We start from the raw sequence: 20174 nt of genomic DNA, 5'->3' as shown, positions 1-20174 counted from the left end.
GGAATATTAATACAATGCACAATTGATTTTGAAATTACTGTTTTCACATTGAGTCCCTCTCAGTACCTATTTAAAAATTTATATTTAGGGTAAGTCATCACCCTAGTTATGTGTTTATTCTAATTTTACCCCAGCTTTGTCTCCAATCAATGCCAGGATCATTCTGCAAATTCCCTCAATTACAATAGTGTATGAACCACCAATGTCACTTTCTGGCATGCTCCTAAGGGCAACACCACAGGCTGTGCCCTCCTCTCCCTTCAGGATTCCCCTCCAGGATTCTGTTCTTAATTAACACTTTGAGATATTCTGGCCCCCAACCTGCTGTAGTGAATAGCTACAATAATGCCACTCTAATCTTCAGAGCACAAAGGTAAAGCAGGAGACAGAAACATGTCCAGATTCAGATAAGCAGCTGAGTGGCATACAATGGTCATTTAAGGGAAAGCAAGCTGGAGGCTATTTCAAGACATAAAATATATCTTGGAAATTTGAAATACCATTAGTATAAAGTAGCTCTTCTGGTGTAACAATGGATTATCAACAAGCATAGCAAAATACCCTGGGGGAGAATAGCAGAATGAGAAACTAGCTAATGATTAAGTAATAAAGTGGCAAACAAGGCAGAGCAGACTGAGACTGTGTTTTAAATACAGTGGCAAATCAGAAATTAAGAAAAATATTTTAGAAGAGATGCAGGAAATGATAAAATGAGTTCTAAACACCTTAATAAATGACAGTTCTACTCACTGTATAATACATGGGAAACTGCCTAATAATGAATCTGGCATATCAAGGTGAGCCTTCTCTATGAACATATGAAGCTGCCTTATACTGAATCAGACCCTTGGTCCATCAAAGTCAGTATTGTCTTCTCAGACTGGCAGCGGCTCTCCAGGGTCTCAAGCTGAGGTTTTTCACACCTATTTGCCTGGACCCTTTTTTGGAGATGCCAGGGATTGAACCTGGGACCTTCTGCTTCCCACCACTGAGCCACCATCCCTCCTCAACTCTGACTGGCAGCATCTTTTCAGGGTTTCAGGTGGAGATCTTTTTATATCACCTGTGGTGAAATGCCTTACACCCCAGAATTTATGTTAAAGTTATAATAACTGGGCTCATGCTCTGTATAACTGCCTTTTACCAAGCTATCAAGCATATAATGGAAAAGCAGAGTGGGAATAACTAGTCTCCCAGAAGAAGACCCTTTTCCAACTCAGTAGGTTACATGGGGTGAAGACCTGGAATGGCCACAGAATTTCCAAGCATCCACATAGGTAGAAAGTGGGGCTTGCAACATCATTGACCATATCACCTTCTGTCAAGTCTGAATATGACTCTGGCTCAACCAGAGAGCATGCTGGGTAGAACCAAATGCTGCTAGTGCCTCTTTACTGTTCCCCCTTCCTTTTCTTAGAAGCTCTCCCTGCTTTGAAATGGTGATGTGTGAAAATTCTTATCTGAACCTTCTCAGCCCAGGCCCGTGGGAGTTGTAGGAGCCTAGTAAAACATCAAGGCCACTACGCCTAATCAACATGAGAATGTACTAGTAACATCTATGTGTGAATGTCCCCTGCACAATTTCCCTGCCCATAGGAATGCTTTTGAAGTGCTCTTTATATGCAATGTATTTACTGTATGGTTTTAGTTTCTTCAAACCCTGGCTCAGGCCACAAACATCCAGTATCAATAAACTTTCTTTGTATCTACATCGACTCGTTATTGAATCTGCAGACTTGACACCTTCAGAGTCATTTACTTGGAGATATCTGGGGACTGAACCTAGGAAATTCTGCTCTGCCTCTGAGCTACAATACAAATGCTTTTAGCCCAGCTGAATCTAACACAGGAAAAAGCATGCTCACCAACCCATTCAGAATGCTCAGAGCCAGGAATGCATTTTTTAGTAAAGGGGGGTAGGGTACAGAACTGGTGTGTTTTTTCCTTCTTTGATCAAGATTCAACTCTTAGGGTCATACTTTCATCTCAAAAGATTAAAAATTTGATCCTGTTAGATCCTTATGTCATACGCTGCTCTATCACCTAATGGGTGATAGTCCCTAATGGGACTCCCTGGTAAGATTCAAATAGCCATTTAAGAATCACTAGCCTGAGCAATCCAAATCAGTACTTCCCAAGAAAGTTTACTACTGAATTGCTGCAATCTGCTGCAGTCAGGGATCACACAATGCAATTTCACAGAACATCATTTACTGAAGATGTTTCAGATAATTCCAACTAGAGACCACTTATTAGTTCTCACACAAAAGAAAAGAGATTATTAGGCTGATAACAGACCGGCACTTTGGGCTGACTCAGAGACGCCTCTGAAGTCGGCCCAAAAACACCCTGCAGACAGCAACATCTGCCGGCCGCCCTGAGCCACTTGTGGGAAGGGCGGGATACAAATTATAAATAAACAAAAATTTAAAAAAATCCCACACTCACCCCAACCTTCAGGCCGCTCCACCCGGCTCAAATAGCTTTGAAAGTGGTTGCAAATATTTGAGCTGCTTGTCAGTCGCCGGATTGCCATCTGGACTGGGAAGGGCGCATGTGAGGTGACTTGGTGGTCTGGAGCTGCCAAACCGCCCCAAGCAGTTCCATTTTTTTTTAAATGAAACCAATCACAGCGCCCCCCTTGCACCCCCCCCCAAGGGATAAAAAAGGGAATCTGGCTTCTAGGGTGCCTTCCCATGGGAAGGCGCCAACTTGCCTCACAGATGGGATGGGGCCGCTTCGCTGGAGACTGTCTGGAGGCTCCGGGACAGCTCTTTTTGAGCTGTTCCAATTTGGGATGCCTCCAACCCACCCCAGAATGCCTGTCTGTTCTCAGCCTTATATTCACTACACTGTGACCCACTACATGTCTATTCTTGCAGTTGTTCCAGGCCCCGATTAGACCATCCCCCAGTGCCCTGAACTATTTTAGAACTGCATACCAACATAGCAGCAAGACTTTATTAACAACCAATCAAAGCAGGCTACTAAATGCTCATACCTTGGGAAGTACTTCTTTTTTAACTGTTGCCTGGGTGTGAATCAACCCGTTTCCAGTCTATCCTAGTTCATTTCACCAATCACTTGTATGGTACATCAGTGAATGTGACTCTTAGGAGTAAAGCAAGAGGAAAATGGGGTGGTCCCTTTCTCCACAGAGGTCCCTTCCTTTTTCTATTATGTTTCAACAGGCCAGATCAGGGCTGCTCAATAGTTTGAGAACACAAAAAGACCTATAACTGTTAAGTCAGCCTGAGCATTTGCATGAAACAAAACTGCAGAGGCACTTCACAGAGCATAAAGACCCAAAAAGAATGAAAAATAAAGTGTGAGCAACTTTTTTTTAAGCAGATTTCCAATTTCTACTTACCACCAGGGCTTTAGATCTGTTGCTCAAGAGTTTTTCAATATCTCGGGCTGCAACTTCCACCAGCCGTGCTGCGTTGTTTGCTTCCACAGTGTATAAACTTGGGTTCCTCAAGTATATCTACACAGGAAGAGAAAATGAGAAGCATTCAAGAGCTGTTACATGGGAATGGCCAGTTGTGGCCAGAAGCCAAAAGCAGTTTCCATCTGAACTTTGCTAGTATTTGAATCAAGACATAAAGTATTTTCCATAGGATAAAATAAAGAAATGGATGGATTGTAAGACAGAGATGCACTACAGAGGGCTTTTCATTCATGGAGATCAGATAATGAAGCCAAAGATGCCGCCCACTCAATGCAGCACAGAGGAAGCAGAGGGCCAACCGGGTGGATCCAAGAGGCAATGATGATGCAGGGTCAGGCACAGAATTTTGTGCACTAGGGGTGGGAGAACATTGGGAACCCCAGACTTTCGTAATTGCCTCGTCCGCCAAATTCCAAACAGTCCTCAGCCTTGAATGGCTGGCGGATCATGACCCCTTTGTGCAATTGAGTGGTAGTGCCATTTATTTCCAAAATAAGGGTTGCGATGAGCACAGATGAAGCTGGGATTGGGCCCTGAACCTCCCCCTCAAATTGAGAGACTGTGGTTAATGGTATCAGAAGTCTCATCCACCCCCCCTCGAGTATCAGGACCTATGGGGAGTGTTTGAAACATCGGAAGCCGATGAACTACTGCCCCACTGACTGTGTGATCAAACTGGTGGAAGGGGAGACTTTGCTCAAAGCGAAATTATACTCAATGAGCAATGAGGTATCTCAGGGGAAGATCTTCACCAAACTAGATCTCTGAGACGCGTACTTCAAGGTCTGAATCTGGGAGGGGGACAAGTGGAAAACCACCTTTAACACCCCAATGGGACAGTTTGAATATTTGGTGATGCTGCTTGGGCTGAAAGGTGCCCCTGGAGTGTTCAGGAAATTAATTAATGAAGTCTTACACAAGTTCCTGTACAAGGGGGTGGTCTGTTACTTGGATGACATTTTAATATACTCTCCTGACCTCCCCTCCCATGTGAAACTTGTGAGGCAAGTGTAGCAAATGCTATTTGAACATAAGCTGTTTGCCAAACTTTCCAAATGTGAGTTCCACAAAACGGAACTGGATTTCTTGGGATACAGAGCCTCGGCAGGTGGGTAAGAAATGGACCCCACCAAGGTTCAAGCAGTGGTGGACTGGACAGCCCTGAAAACCCAGAAACAACTACAAAGTTTCCTCAGGTTCGCACATTTTTATAGAGGATTCATAAACAATTTTGCTTCATTAGCCATGCCCCTCACCGACCTCCTGAAAACCAAAGGGAGAGGGGCAGATGCCAGCAAACTAAGAGCCCGCTTGCCATGGTCCCCTGAATGTCAGAAAGCATTTGAGGACCTCAAACAGAGTTTCATCTCAGAGCCCTGTTTAATACACCCGGATGAGAATAAACGGTCCGTGGTCCAGTGTGACGCAAGTGATGTGGCCCGAGCCGCCGTGCTACTTCAGGAAGGGGAGGATGGGAAACTACAACCTCGCACCTACTTTCCCAGAAATTCTCCCCCTCCAAACGCAATTGGTCAGTGTGGGACAAAGAGGCATTTGCCAACAAACTAGCTCTGGAAAAGTGGCGGCACTATTTAGAGGGGGCGAGGAGCCATTTGAATTCTGGACAGATCATAAAAACCTTACCTCTCTAATCACCACATACAAGCTCACAAACAAGCAAGTTCAGTGGGTGGGGTTTTTCCACAAATTCTGTTTCACCCTAGGACACATCCCAGGGAAATTGAACTTCTTGGCTGATGCACCGTCCCGCCTACCGCAACACGAGAGCAAAAGGGAGATGATAATAGACTCACTGTTTTACCCCTCCCAACTCAGTGCTTTGGTCACCACTCAGCCAAATGCACAGCCAAGCTAAGAAGGAGCCAATCAACTCCTTTCTCTCCTCCCTCAGGGAGGCACTAACAAAGCAGCCGCCTACTTTGGACTTATAGCTCTCCCCCTCCCCTGACGGCTTGTGGTATGAAGAAAATAAACTATTTGTTCCAGAATCTATTTGTTCCACATTTCAGAGAACTCTGGGATAGAGCAGAGAAGTGCTACAAGGGTGAGGTTTGTGGCTCAGCAGCTGGGGAAGTTGCTGAAAACTTCTAAGTTTGTGTGAAGGGCTGAAGGTGAAGGCGATTGAAGATGATTGTTGCTGATTGATTAGAAGTGGCTGTGTTCCCCACCCTCTTTGCATTATTAAGCTGTGCCGTGCCAGAGGCCGAGAGCTAAAGGGCTCTTGGCCTGTGGCTCTTAGCCTGGGGGCTGTGTAAGGACCAGGAACCCAGATTCATTGTGTTCCCAATAAGTGAAGTAGACTCTCCAGATGGAGAGCCACATAAACAAACAGAGTTTAAAAGGGGACTGTATATTTTTTAAAAGCTATCATGAAGGTAGAATGCCAGCAGGAAGGAATGACGGTGGGAATAGACAGAGGTGTAAGGGAAGGGGACGGAGACAATATGGTGCTCGGCTCCCTTCCAGTCTACTTCCCATCCCAACGGTGACAGGTAGTGGGGCCAAGAGGAATAGCCTGTCTCCGTCATTGGTGTTATGCAATGCCAGGTCCGTAAATAATAAGACCGCGACCCTCAGGGAGTTCCTGCTCCAGCAGGACGTGGACCTGGCTTGCGTGACCGAGACCTGGGTGCGAGATGGGGAGACAGTGGCTCTTTCCCAGATGACCCCCCCAGGTTACTCGGTCTTCCACCAATCACGGAATAGCGGGTGGGGGGGAGGGGTGGCATTATTCATACGGGAGGGTTACTCCTTCCGGGCTCTCCCGGGCCCAAAGATTGAGGGCATTGAATGTGCCGGTTTGGCGTGGGATGTCGGAGAGGGGTTGGCGATCTGGCTGGTGTACCGTCCGCCTAACGCACCGGCCAGCGCCTTACCATCCCTGATGGAGGCTGTGGCGAGCTGGGCGTTGGAGTACCCAGGGCTTATGGTCCTGGGTGATTTCAACGTCCATGCCGATGACTCGGCCTCCACTCAGGCGATGGACCTAGTGTCTTCCATGGCGACACTGGGACTCTCTCAATTTGTTACGACACCCACGCACCAGGCCGGGCACATGTTAGACCTGATCTTTGCGTCCGGGATTTCGGTGAACGATATCACGGTAGAAGCGTTACCATGGTTGGATCACCTAGCCCTCAAGGCCCGTGTGGAGATGCCACCCCAACCCTGTATGGGCGGAGAGCCTATTTTGGCTCGCCCCCGGAGCCTGATGGACCCGGAACGGTTCCAAATGGCACTAGGGGATCCCTGGCCCCCTGGCGATTCCCTCGATGACCTGGTGGAGGCCTGGCAAGGCCGGCTAACCAGGGCCATCGACGAGATTGCACCTCGACGTCCTCTGCGCCCTCGCAGGAGGCTGGCCCCATGGTATACCCTGGAGCTACGCCGGCTGAAACAGGGGCTCAGACGACTAGAGAGGCAGTGGCGGCATACTCGGGACGAAGCGACGAGAACATCTTATAGAACGTTTATGAAGTCTTATGAGATGGCAGTCAAGGCTGCAAAGAAAGATTACTTTGCAGCCAAGATTGCATCTGCAGATTCGCGCCCGGCACAATTATTTAGAATAATTGGAGATCTTACTACATTGCCTCAAGGCAAACCAAATGTTAGGGAATTAGAGATTGGCTGTGAGGCTTTTGTGAAATATTTTGCAGATAAAATCACGTCGCTCCGCCAAGACCTGCCTATCACATTGGATGCAGTACGGGAACTTGAGGCTCCGCGCCTGTCTTCGGGTTTGGAGTTGGATCGGTTTGACCCGCTCAGCCTGGAGGAAGTCGATGGAATTCTCTCTGTTGCGTGCCCAACAACTTGCGATTTGGACCCTTGCCCCTCCTGGTTGATTAAAGCTTGCCAGAGGGAGCTTAGATGTCCTTTACGGGACATAATAAATAGATCCCTCTCGGAGGGGCGTTTCCCATCACCTCTGAAAGAGGCTTTGGTCCGCCCCCTCTTGAAAAAATGCACAGCAGATCCGGCCGAATTGGCAAATTACCGACCGGTTTCTAATTTACCGTTTTTAGGTAAAATTATTGAGAGGGCAGTGGCGCTGCAACTACAGGGTTTTCTGGATGACACTTCCGTCCTAGACCCTTGCCAGTCCAGCTTTCGCCCGGGCCACGGGACGGAGACAGTGCTGGTCGCCTTGGCAGATGACCTCCAGCGGCAACTGGATTGAGGAGGTGTGGCAGTGCTGATGCTGTTAGACCTGTCGGCAGCGTTCGACACGGTCGACCACCGGCTACTGACCCGCCGCCTCGCCGACATAGGGGTCAGGGGGCTGGCCTTACAATGGCTTTCCTCCTTCCTCAAAGGTCGGGGACAAAGGGTGGCAATCGGGGGTGAGCTTTCCCGGAGGCGAACACTAGATTGTGGGGTGCCTCAGAGAGCAGTTCTCTCCCCGATGTTATTTAACATCTACATGCGCCCCCTTGCCCAGATTGCCCGGAGTTTTGGACTGGGCTGTCATCAATATGCGGATGACACCCAGCTCTATCTGCTAATGGATGGCCGGCCTGACTGCGTTCCAGTGAACTTAGACCGGGCACTGCAGGCCGTGGCAACTTGGCTTAGGCTGAGTGGGTTGAAGCTGAACCCGACGAAGACAGAGGTCCTTTGCGTGGGGCGCGGCGCTCTGGGAAGGGAAATACCTCTCCCGGTTTTTGACGGTGCACCGCTGAAGGCGGCGGGCCGGGTCAAGAGCCTGGGAGTCCTACTGGAGCCTTCACTATCAATGGAGGCCCAGGTAGCGGCCACTGCCAAGTCGGCATTCTTCCACCTGAAGCGGGCAAGGCAGCTGGCTCCTTTCCTGGAGCGCCGGGACCTGGCAACAGTGATCCATGCGACGGTCACCTCAAGACTAGACTACTGCAATGCCCTCTACATGGGGCTGCCTTTGTGTCGAACCCGGAAGCTGCAGCTAGTGCAGAACGCAGCGGCCAGGCTGTTATTGGGACTCCCGAAATGGGAGCATATACAGCCGGGGCTGCGTGAACTGCACTGGCTGCCAGTTACATACCGGGTCCGATACAAAGTGCTGGTTATTACCTTTAAAGCCCTATATGGCCGAGGACCTGCCTACCTGAGGGACCGTCTCTCCCCATATGAGCCCCAAAGAGCACTGAGGTCGGCAGGGAAGAACACGCTGACTATCCCTGGGCCAAAGGAGGCGAAATTACAGAGTACACGGGCACGGGCCTTCTCTGTTATAGCCCCGTGCCTTTGGAATCAACTTCCGGAGGAGGTACGGGCCCTGCGGAATTTGGACCAATTCCGCAGGGCCTGTAAGACCATCCTTTTCAATCAGGCGTTTGTAGAACTTGATAGGATGGCTGTTTAATTACCAACGATTTATCTAGTGACCCCTGCCATAATACAAGTGTACAGATAGCATCAGGAAGATCACCGCCGTTTAAACTATGGAATGATCCAGACATTTGGAACTGGTTTTAGATTGTTGTTTTAAATCAATGTATAACTTAAATGTTATTTTAAATTACCTTATATTGTATATTTTATATTGTATAATTTTATCAAACTTTTGTCAGTCGCCCTGAGCCTGCCTAGGCGGGGAGGGCGGGATATAAATAAAATTTATTATTATTATTATTATTAGCAGGGGGGTTGGGGCTTTTCAGTGTTTTGCACTGAGTGTCACATGTATGACTATCTGCCCACAGGACAGAAGTCTTGAGTGTGTTCTTGATGCAAGGAGCTCCTGGTTCTCAGGGAAGGAGTTCGTACCCTTGAGGCTGAGGTGACTGACCTGGAGAAGCAGAGACAAGTCAGTTAGGCACTCGGAGAAGACTCTCGGGGATGTGTTAGATGAGTCCCGCTCTGAATGTGGCAGCCCTGTTGCTGCCAGAGAGCATGAGGTTCAAGAGGGAACATGGCACCGGACTGAGGATAAGGGGAATGCGCCCTCAGAAGGGACCTCTTCTTCAGTTGGTGAGAGGGAATCCTTTGGAGCCAAGGAACCATCCCTGGGCAGGGGGAGGGTCTTGGTAGTTGGTGATTCGATCCTTAGGCAAGTAGACAGCTGGGTGGCAAAACCGCGTACTGACCGTATGGTGACTTGCCTACCTGATGCGAAGGTAGCGGACATTACACATGTAGTAGATAGGCTGATAGACAGTGCTGGGGAGGAGCCAGTGGTCGTGGTGCATGTTGGCACCAATGATGTGGGGAAATGCAGTCGTTGTCAGACGTTGGAACTTCAAATAGGAATGAATCATTTTGTTTCAAAATTAATCAATTTATTTGAGAACAAGCGGTCTGGTGTAGAAGCAAATTGAGTTTGATATATTCCAAGGCCAAGCCTGGTGTTTTTGTATAGTACATGAAAGCACAACAATAAAACCATTCTCACACTCTAAGAGACAGTTGACGATTCCCATACTCCCTTATCTCTTTCTCAGGGAAGGAACCCTGCTGGTTACCTTGGGGCATGCCATCTTCAAAGGCCCCAGATGTTTCTTGTACCAAGTGAGAAATTCCTCCCTTGCGGTTAGCAACTGTCCTTGTTTGAAATGCAGATCTTTTTTCTCAGGGTTAGTAGCAATACCGAAAATATAACAGCCTACAAAATGGGGTTAGTCATGTCAAGCAAGCATCTCTACCTACAGTATGATTAAAGGCAAGTAACAATGTCTGACATACTGCCCCCCCTAAGCTCTTGCTCGGGGTTTGTCTGGGTGCAGTAGGTAAAACTTCTTCAGTAGTCGGGGGGCCGTAGGTCTGTTGTCGCAACTATTAAGGAAGTACTTCCAGCGGACTAGATAGTACAAGACCCCCCTTTGGACCCTGGAGTCCAGGATTTCTTGCACCTCATGGTGGCTCTGGCCCTTCACTTGAATAGGAGGTGGTTCTGGAAAGCGGGGGTGCCAAGATGTGGCTCCAGGATCCTTGTGGAAAAGACTGCAATGAAAAACAGGGTGGATCTTACTAAACATCTTGGGTAACTCCAGCTCTACTGTCACCTTGTTGATCACCCTTTTTATTTTGAATGGCCCAGGAATTTGTACACCAGTTTCCTACAAGACTGTGGTAAAGGAAGGTTTTTGGTCGACAGGAACACACTCTCCCCCTCCTTAAACTCCCACTGCGAAGAGTGTTTCTTATCAAAGTAGTTCTTATAGTCCCTTTTTGCTGCCTCCAGGTTTTCCTGAATTACCTCCCAGCCTTTCCTTACTCCCTCCCACCACTGTTGACAGGAGCTAGGTGGCGCTGTTCCGCCTGCCTCTGGCAGAGAGGGGAAAGGTTTGCCTTCGTAGCCATTTACAATTTGAAATGGGGATGCTTTGGTAGAGCTATGCAGACTATTGTAGCCATACTCTGCAAAAGGTAGTAGTTCGAATCAGTTTGATTGTTGGTAATTAATATAGCACCTAAGGTACTGCTTGAGAAGCCCGTTCACCCGCTTCGTCTGTCCGTCTGTCTGAGGGTGATAGGCTGAGCTCAACCGCTATTCCCGCTAGTTTGCAAAACTCCCGCCAGAATTTTCCATCATAATACCAAAAACCCCCTTCTCCTTTCTCTACACCCTCTGGCCTCTCTCCCCCTTCCTTCTCGGTCTCATCTTTCAGTTTACTACCTCCCCAAGGCTCTGCTGACCCCGGTTTGCTTCCCAGATCGGGTCATTACCGCCCCCCCCCCCGGCTATTGAGGAAGGGGGGATGAGGGAGTCCACGACATCCTCTTGCTGGCTTTCGTGCTGGGGAAGGTGCGAGAGGGCGTCAGCTAAGAAGTTCTTTGAGCCCGGGATGTGCTTGAGCACAAAGTCAAATTTAGCAAAGAACCCTGCCCAGCGGATCTGCTTAGCTGTTAGTTTCCGTCACCCGGTTAGGGCTTCAAGGTTTTTGTGGTCTGTCCAGATCTCAAAAGGCACCCGGGCCCCTTCTAGCCAAGAGCACCATGTTTTTAGGGCGTACGTCACTGCAAAGGCTTCCTTGTCCCACACTGACCAATTCCTCGTTTGAGAATTTGCAGGACAAGTACGCACAGGGCCTGAGTCTCCCCTCCTCATCCTTCTGCATTAATATTGCTCCGACGGCTACATCGGAGGCGTCGCATTGCACCACGAAGGGTTTTAGCTCATTAGGGTGGGCCAGCATGGGCTCACTTGTGAACAACCTTTTTAATTTTTCAAATGCCGCTAGGCATTGCGGGGTCCAGGGGAGTCGCGCCCCGAGCCTTTTCGCGTCTAGCCCCTTCCCTTTTGTTTTCAACAGGTCGGTGAGTGGTAGCATTACTTGGGCGAACCCCTTTATGAACCCCCTGTAGAAATTTGTGAACCTGAGGAAAGATTGTAGCTGCCGTCGGGTCTTGGGGGCTTCCCAGTCTAGCACTGCCTGGATTTTGGCCGGGTCCATCGCTAAACCCTCCCCCAATACCCGGAATCCCAGGTAGTCTAGTTCCGTCTGATGGAACTCGCATTTCGATAGCTTGGCATACAGCTTGTGCTGATTAATAATAATAATAATAATAATAATAATAATAACAACAACAACAACAACAACAACAACTTTATTTTTATATCCCGCCCTCCCTCGCCGAAGCGGGCTCAGGGCGGCTAACAGACATGGAGATCCCATGATTCATATAAAACAATGTAAACAATTTTAAATATATCAATTGCATAATAAATTATTTAAAATAGATAAAATGTATAAAATGGGTGCTAAATTCTGTAATCATAATATCCACAAGATGGCTAGATGTCCACATGTCAGATTAATCGGGTTCTATCTCGAAAGCAAGCTGGAAAAGAAATGTTTTGCAAGCCCTGCGGAATTGGTTCAGGTCCCGCAGGGCTCGCACCGTCTCTGGAAGGTGGTTCCACCAACGAGGGGCCATCACTGAGAAGGCCTGCTCCCTAGTAGCCTTCAACCTAGCATCTCTTGGCCCAGGGATTGTTAATAAGTTCTGAGAGCTAGATCTCAGTGCTCTCTGGGGCACATATGGGGAGAGACGGTCCCTTAGGTGGGCAGGTCCTCGGCCATATAGGGCTTTAAAGGTAATAACCAGCACTTTATAGCGAACACGGTACACAACCGGCAGCCAATGCAGATCCCGCAGCCCAGGCCGCGCAGGTTCCCACCGTGGTAGTCCCTCCAGCAGCCTGGCCGCCGCGTTCTGGACTACCTGAAGTCTCCGTGTTCGGTATAAGGGCAGCCCCATGTAGAGGGCATTGCAGTAGTCTAGTCTCGAAGTGACCGTTGCGTGGATCACAGTTGCTAGGTCGCTGCGCTCCAAGAAGGGAGCCAGCTGCCTCGCCCTCTTGAGATGGAAGAAGGCGGATCTAGCAGTGGCGGCTATCTGGGCCTCCATTGATAGAGAGGATTCCAGTAGCACTCCCAGGCTTTTGACTTTGCGCACTGGTACCAGTGGCGCACCGTCAAAAGCCGGTAGGGTAATCTCCCCTCCCGGTCCGCCGCGGCCCACGCAAAGGACCTCAGTCTTCGCCGGATTCAACTTCAGCCCACTCAGCCTGAGCCAGTCAGCCACGGCTTGTAATACCCGGTCCAAATTTATAGGGACATCACCAGCCCGGCCGTCCATCAATAGATAGAGCTGGGTGTCATCTGCATATTGATGGTCAGGACTTTCCAAACCAGTGGCACATGGGATTCTAAGTCCTTGGAATAAATAATGATGTCATCCAGGTACACCACCACCCCTTTGTACAGGTATTCTCTCAACACCTCATTTATAAAATTCATGAACACCCCCGGCGCCCCTTGCAGTCCGAAGGGCATCACTAGATATTCGAACTGTCCCATAGGGGTATTGAAGGCAGTTTTCCACTCATCCCCCTCCTTTATCCTGACTTGAAAGTACGCATCTCGGAGGTCAAGCTTTGTGAACACTTTCCCCTCCGACACTGTGCTCAGCAAGTCCTTGATTAGTGGGATGGGGTACGCGTTGGACATGGCAATCCCATTAATCCCACAAAAATCAGTGCAAAGTCTCAGGCTCCCGTCCTTCTTCTTCCTGAAAGGACCGGGGCGGCGTGGGGTGCCATGGCGGGTCTGATGAAACCCCGCTTTAAGTTCTTGTCTATGAACTTTCTCAGTTCGTCTTTCTCCGCCCTCCCCATTGAGTACAGCTTCGCCCGGGGGAGTTCTTGCCCCGGGATCAGTTTGATGGCACAGTCCGTGTCCCTGTGGGGCGGCAGCTCGTTGGCTTCCTCCTCACTGAACACCTGCCTCAAGTCCCGATACTCTGGGGATCGACCTGATCTCTTCCACGGTCACGCAGATCTTTTCATTCTGCGGTGGTGGGTTGGGCCCCCATTCTTCCCACCAGGGGTGGTGAGTGCACCGCCAGTCGGTGAAGTCTATTGTTTGGGCCTCCCACTGTATGTCCGGTTGGTGCCGAGCCAGCCAACCTACCCCAACCACCACGTCGAAGAGGGGGCCACTACGAAGATCTCCACCCCCCAGGGGCCCAGGGTCCTGACCGGCACCGCTTGGGTTTCTTTGGTGCACGGCTTTCCTTGCATGGCCGTCCCATCCATTTGTTCGAATTGGATGGGGTGTGAGAGGGGGACTTTCGCTAGTCCTAGAGCCTCGACTAGCCATGGGGTGATAATTTCCCATGGGCAGCCCGAATCGATTAAAGCTCGGGTGTGCATGAATCTCTTTAACTTGGGGTTCAGTAATGTCACTGGCATGAATAGCAATTCCCCCGTTATTCTCACTCTTAGTGGTGCCGTCAGCTCCACGACCTGCCGCTCGGCACCCTTCAGTGCAGGTCGCTGTCATTTCCCACTGAGTTGGGGTCCCACAACTCCTCGCCCGAGTCCTCGACCATTATAATATCCTCGTCAATCGCCACCGACGTGGCGACGTTGCCCCGACTGGGCTCTTTTGTTTAGACCCCGGGTTTCTTCGGGGCCCCGGTCGAAGGTTTCAATGTCTGCTGGGGGGCCCACTTCTCAGGGCAGTTGGCCGCCAGGTGCCCATGGTCTCCACACCGGAAACATCTCCTCCCGGCGGTGGGTGTAGGGCGGGCCACCGGGGTTGCTGCTTTCTTCGCCTCCAGTTTCATTGGCTTTTTCGGGGTTCGCCCCCCTTTCCCCATTAGCTGCTGTTGGCAACGGAGAACGACGTGCTGCAGGTTGGTCTCCACTTCTCCGGCTAGTTAGATCCACCCCACCAGCGTTTCTGGCCATCCCTGGGAGTAGCAGCGGTTGAGGATGCTGGCGTTGAGGCCGTTCTGGAAAGCCTCATACTTCATGCGCTCACTCCAGCCTCTCACCTTAGCACAGTGCGCCTGAAAGTCGGCGGCATACTCTTGGATCGTTCTTGTCCCTTGCTCGATCCCCCTCAGTGCTGTGGGGGCCTTCATTTCCTGGAGTGGATCTCCATACTGCCGCAGCATCGCTTGTAGGAAGTCCGCTACTGTCGCCAGCGCGGGGCCTCGGGTCGCGTACAGGCTCACTAACCACTTCCTGGTGGCGCCCTTCAGTTTGGAGGCTAGGTAGTCAACCCGGCTCGCTTCGGTGGGGAAGGTCCCCCCCCCAGTGCATCATGAAGCTCTTGCACTGGATGGTGAAGTACTCTACTTCCTCCAGGTCTCCGTCGAAAGTGATCTGTAATTCCCGGCCCCTCGCCCCGTCCCACGGAGCTGGTGCAAGCAGTAACGCAGGTCCCACTGGCCATCCCAGTGGCAGCGCTGGCCGTGGCCCAGGGGCTGGCGCAGGGGCCGGGGCGGGTGCTGGGGCTCCCAGCTGCGCCGGTAGTTCGTGCGGAGGCCCCGCTGGGGGCCTTTCTGGCCCTGCCGGCTCGCCCCCCCCCCTGGCAGATTTGCGGACTGCTCTAGCTCTTTGTCTGGTGGCCCGGCGGGTGGTCTCTCGGCCAGCGCCCCTTGTATCTGCTCCCGGATCGCGTCCAGCTGCCTCTGTAGCTCCCTGGTGAGTTGCATGTGGCTTGCTTGGACTTCGTTGTGGATCTCTCTCGGCCATAGGAACATCTCATTCCGTAGCAGAGTCGTCTCCTCGCTCCCTCTCGGGACCTGGCCATTTCCCTCCTCTAGGTTTCTCCTTGGTTCAGGTCCCGCCGCCGCTTCTTCCCCTTCAGCCCCCGCACTGGTCAGCAGGGTGGTGTAGCGCCTGGCTGCTTCGTCCATCAGGACTGTCGAGGTCTACGGCTTCCACTGCTTCGGGGTGTAGAGGAGCGTGGAAAAGTGCACTGGGGATTTCGCCTTCCGCCGGGTCACGGTCACTCCTCGCGGAATGGCTGACTCTTCCGTCGGTTCGGTGGGCTCTCCGTTATCTGGTGCCTTGGCGGCCATCCAGCCAAAGTTACCAGTTTGGATAAGCTCCAAATGAATCAAACTCAAAATGTCAGATGTTGGAACTTCAAATAGGAACGAATCATTTTGTTTCAAAATTAATCCATTTATTTGAGAACAAGCAGTCTGGTGTAGAAGCAAATTGAGTTTGATACATTCCAAGGCCAAGCCTGGTGTTTTTGTATAGTACATGAAATCTTCAAAGGCCCCAGATGTTTCTTGTACCAAGTGAGAAATTCCTCCCTTGCGGTTAGCAACTGTCCTTGTTTGAAATGCAGATCTTTATTCTCAGGGTTAGTAGCAATACAGAAAATATAACAGCCTACAAAATGGGGTTAGTCATGTCAAGCAAGCATCTCTACCTACAGTATGAGTAAAGGCAAGTTACAATATCTGACAGTCGTGAGGTCCTGGAGGAAAAATTTAGGCTGCTAGGAGGGAGACTTAAGGCCAGGACCTCCATGGTAGCCTTCTCAGAAGTGCTACCTGTTCCACATGCAGGGCAGGAGAGACAGGCACAAATTAGAAGTCTCAATGTGTGGATGAGACGATGGTGTAAGTAGGAAGGGTTTAGTTTGTTAGGCACTGGGATGCTTTCTGGAACAAGTGGGAGCTGTACAAAAGAGATGATCTCCACTTGTCCCCGGATGGAAACAAGCTGCTGGCGCTTAAAATTAAAAAGGTGGCAGAGCAGTTTTTAAACTAAATCTTGAGGGAAAGCAGACAGGAGATGAAATGTCTCTGGTTCGGGAAGACTCATCTCATAGAGATGAAGGGTTAGCTCTTACTTTTCTACCGGGTAATGGATCAGAGTTCTCCACTGAGATGGTGACAAACAGTATGGACTGCCTGCCAGAGTCTTGAGGCAGCAGGAGGAAGGTGGCAGGCCTAGCTTGCCTGGGAAATTATAGATGTTTGTACACAAATGCTAGAAGTCTCCAGAGTAAAATTGATGAGTTGGAATGTTTAGTGTTGGGAAAAAACATAGACATTGTGGGAATTTCAGAAACTTGGTGAAATGAGGAGAATCAGTGGGACACGGTGATTTTTTTTATTTTTTATTTATCTGGGATTTATATCCCGCCCTTTCCACCGAGTGGCTCAGGGCGGCTTACAACATATATAAAACTAACATAAAAATATAAAATTACACTTTAAAATTAACATTTCATAATATATAATTAAAATCAAATATTTGTTATAACTATACATCATTAAAACAGACAGCGGTCATGGAGCTACACTCTATTCAGCTTCAGATATAAATTCAGTATACAGTATATAGTATACAGTATTCAGTAGTCGCTATACAGGGCCGTTAGTTGTGGGCCAGCCGGAAGAGGACTGTCTTACAGGCCCTGCGGAATTGGGTGAGATCCCGCAGGGCCCTTACCTCCTCCGGCAGCTGGTTCCACCAAAATGGAGCCATTACAGAGAAGGCCCGGTCCCTTGTGATCTTCAAGCGGGCTTTTTTTGGCCCGGGGAAAACCAAAAGATTTTGAGATCCCGATCTCAGTGCTCTCTGGGGAACATGCGGGGAGAGACGGTCCCTCAGGTAGGCAGGTCCTAGACCATATAGGGCTTTAAAGGTAATAACTAGCACCTTGTACCGAACTCGGTAGGATATTGGCAGCCAATGCAGCGCCCGAAGTCCCGGCTGAATGTGCTCCCACCTTGGGAGCCCCAATAACAACCGGGCGGCGGCGTTCTGCACCAGCTGCAATTTCCGGGTTCGACACAGGGGCAGCCCCATGTAGAGGGCATTGCAGTAGTCCAGCCTCGAGGTGACTGTAGCATGGATCACCGTTGCTAGATCGTCGCATTCCAGGAAGGGAGCCAGCTGTCTAGCCCGCCTAAGATGGAAGAATGCGGACTTGGCAGTGGCTGCTATCTGGGCCTCCATAGTTAAGGAAGGCTCCAGATTCCTGGATACCGTATTTTTGCACCATAAGACGCACTTTTTCCTCCCAAAAAAGTGGGGGGGGGAGTGTGTGCATCTTATGGAGCGAAGGTACCATACGTACCTTCCTCCGGGGGGGGGGGGTGATCCGCTGCCTCCGTCCTGGCGCTTCCCGCCCCTGCCTGCCTGGCTCCAGCTCTGATGCTTACAGCAAGCGCCAGGATCACTCCCTCCGCCCTCCGATCCCAGCGCTTGCTTTAAGCATCAGCGCTGAAGCCAGGCAGGCAAGCAGAGAGAAAGCACGCTGCCCCCTCCACAGCCAGCGCTTGCGAAGCGCTGGGTTTGCAGAGGGGGCGGGTGCTTCCTCTGTCCCTGTCTGTGTGGCTTCAGCTTGTGCTGATAGCCAGGCAGAGAGGAAGCACCCCCCCTCCGCAAACGCAGCGCTTGGCGAAGCGCTGGGTTTGCGGGGGGCGGCCTTCCTCTTTCCCTGTCTGCGTGGCTTCAGCTTGTGCTATCAGCACAAGCTGAAGCCAGGCAGAGAGGAATCACACACCCCCTCCACAAACGCAGCACTTGGCGAAGCGCAGAGTTTGCGGAGGGTGGGGCTTCCTCTTTCCCTGTCTGCGTGGCTTCAGCTTGTGCTGATAGCCAGGCAGAGAGGAATCACACACCCCCTCCGCAAACGTAGCGCTTGGCGAAGCGCTGGGTTTGCGGAGGGGGGGGATTCCTCTTTCCCTGTCTGCGTGGCTTCAGCTTGTGCTGATAGCCAGGCAGAGAGGAAGCACCCCCCCTCCGAAAATGCAGTGCTTGGCGAAGCGCTGGGTTTGTGGGGGGAGCTTCCTCTTTCCCTGTCTGCGTGGCTTCAGCTTGTGCTATCAGCACAAGCTGTAGCCAGGCAGAGAGGAAGCACCACCCCCTCCGCAAACGCAGAGCTTGGCGAAGCGCTGGGTTTGCGGAGGGGGGGGCTTCCTCTGTCCCTGTCTGCATGGCTTCAGCTTCTGCTGATAGCAAGGGCTGGGTTCGGAGGCAGCCAAGCCTCGGATCCCAGCCCTTGCTATCAGCAGAAGCTGAAGCCAGGCAAAGAGGAAGCCCCCCCCTCCGCAAACGCAGCGCTTCGCGAAGCGCTGGGTTTGCAGGGAGGGGGGGCTTCCTCTGTGCCTGTCTGCCAGGCTTCAGCTGCTGCTTCTAGCAATGGCTGGGATCGGAGGCAGGATTGAGAGGGGGAAGGTGCCCAGATCTGGGTGCACAGCTTCAAAAAATTTTTTTCCTGCTTTTCTCCTCTAAAAACTTAGATGCGTCTTATGGTCCGGTGCGTCTAATGGTTCGAAAGGATAGGGAGGGTTGGAGGTGGGATGGCTCTGTATGTCAGAGAGGGCATACGGTACAGTAAGACTGAGGTCAGAGAATTAGATTCCCTTCTAGAAATGCTAGAAAAGGAAATTTAACTATGGGAGTTTGTTATCGCCCACCAAATCAAAAGATAGATGATAATAATATGATGGAAGGATTAAAGATAGTGGCTAGACATAAAAACTGTGTCGTCATAGGTGATTTTAACTACCCGCAGATTGATTGGGTCAATATGTGTTCTGGTTGAGAGAAAGAGATTGAGTTTCTAGATGCTCTCAATGACAGTGCTATGGAGCAGATGGTCTCAGAACCTATCAGGGGTGGGATGATCCTGGATTTGATCCTAAATAATGCCCAAGACTTGGTGAGAGATGTAAAAGTGATCGCACCACTTGGGAGCAGTGAACATAACGTTATTGATTTCACTGTTGTATAAATAGAGAGTTGCCCCAAAAGACCAGCACAACAACGTTTAAATTTAAAGAGGGTAAATTCTCTGAGGAGGCATGTGAAGAGGAAACTGAAAGGAAAGGTAAATACAGTCAAAACCCTTGGGGAAGCTTGGAGGCTATTTAAAACTACAATCCTAGAAGCTCAGATAAAATATATACCACAAGTTAAGAAAGGCACAAACAGGTATAAGAAAAGGCCTGCATGGTTAACGAACAAAGTAATGGAAGCTGTAAAAGGTAAGAAGGACTCCTTTAAGCGGTGGAAAGCTTGTCCAAATGAGATTAATGGGAACACAGGCTGTGGCAAATCAAATGCAAGACTGTGATCAGGCAGGCAAAAAGGGGCTATGAGGAGCATATTTCAAAAAACATAAAGACCAACAATAAAAATTTCTTCAAATATATTAGAAGTAGGAAACCAGCCACGGAGGCAGTGGGGCCCTTGGGTGACCAAGGAGGAGGATAGGGAAATGGCTGAGAAGCTGAATGCATTTTTTGCCTCCGTCTTCACTGTGGAAGATGAGAAATTTTTGCCTGCTCCATAACCACTTATTTTGGAAGGGGTGTTGAAAGACCTGAGTCAGATTGAGGTGACAAGAGAGGAGGTCCTATAACTGATAGACGAATTAAAAACTAATAAATCACCAGGTCCGGATGGCATACATCCAAGAGTTGTGAAAGAACTCAAAGTTGAACTTGT

At 50.1% G+C, this 20174-nt stretch overlaps 1 protein-coding gene across 5 annotated transcripts in view; it reads right to left on the bottom strand.

Moving 5' to 3' along the window:
* The window catches only part of CACNA2D1 (calcium voltage-gated channel auxiliary subunit alpha2delta 1), a 1217365-nt gene that overhangs the window by 1000792 nt on the left and 196399 nt on the right, over positions 1 to 20174 (bottom strand). For all 5 annotated transcript variants that reach the window (XR_009555717.1, XM_060244655.1, XM_060244656.1 and 2 more), the window contains exon 3: positions 3371 to 3487. Coding sequence is in view for 4 of the 5 variants with exons in the window: in XM_060244655.1 (XP_060100638.1) it covers positions 3371 to 3487 (117 nt within the window). In the remaining variant the exon portion in view is untranslated. The remainder of the gene's footprint in view (positions 1 to 3370; positions 3488 to 20174) is intronic.

The sequence above is a fragment of the Heteronotia binoei genome, chromosome 8, assembly GCF_032191835.1.
Source record: "Heteronotia binoei isolate CCM8104 ecotype False Entrance Well chromosome 8, APGP_CSIRO_Hbin_v1, whole genome shotgun sequence".
Classification (NCBI taxonomy): domain Eukaryota; kingdom Metazoa; phylum Chordata; class Lepidosauria; order Squamata; family Gekkonidae; genus Heteronotia; species Heteronotia binoei.
Note: the sequence above shows the minus strand (reverse complement) of the source record. Positions and strands in the feature narration are given on the sequence as shown.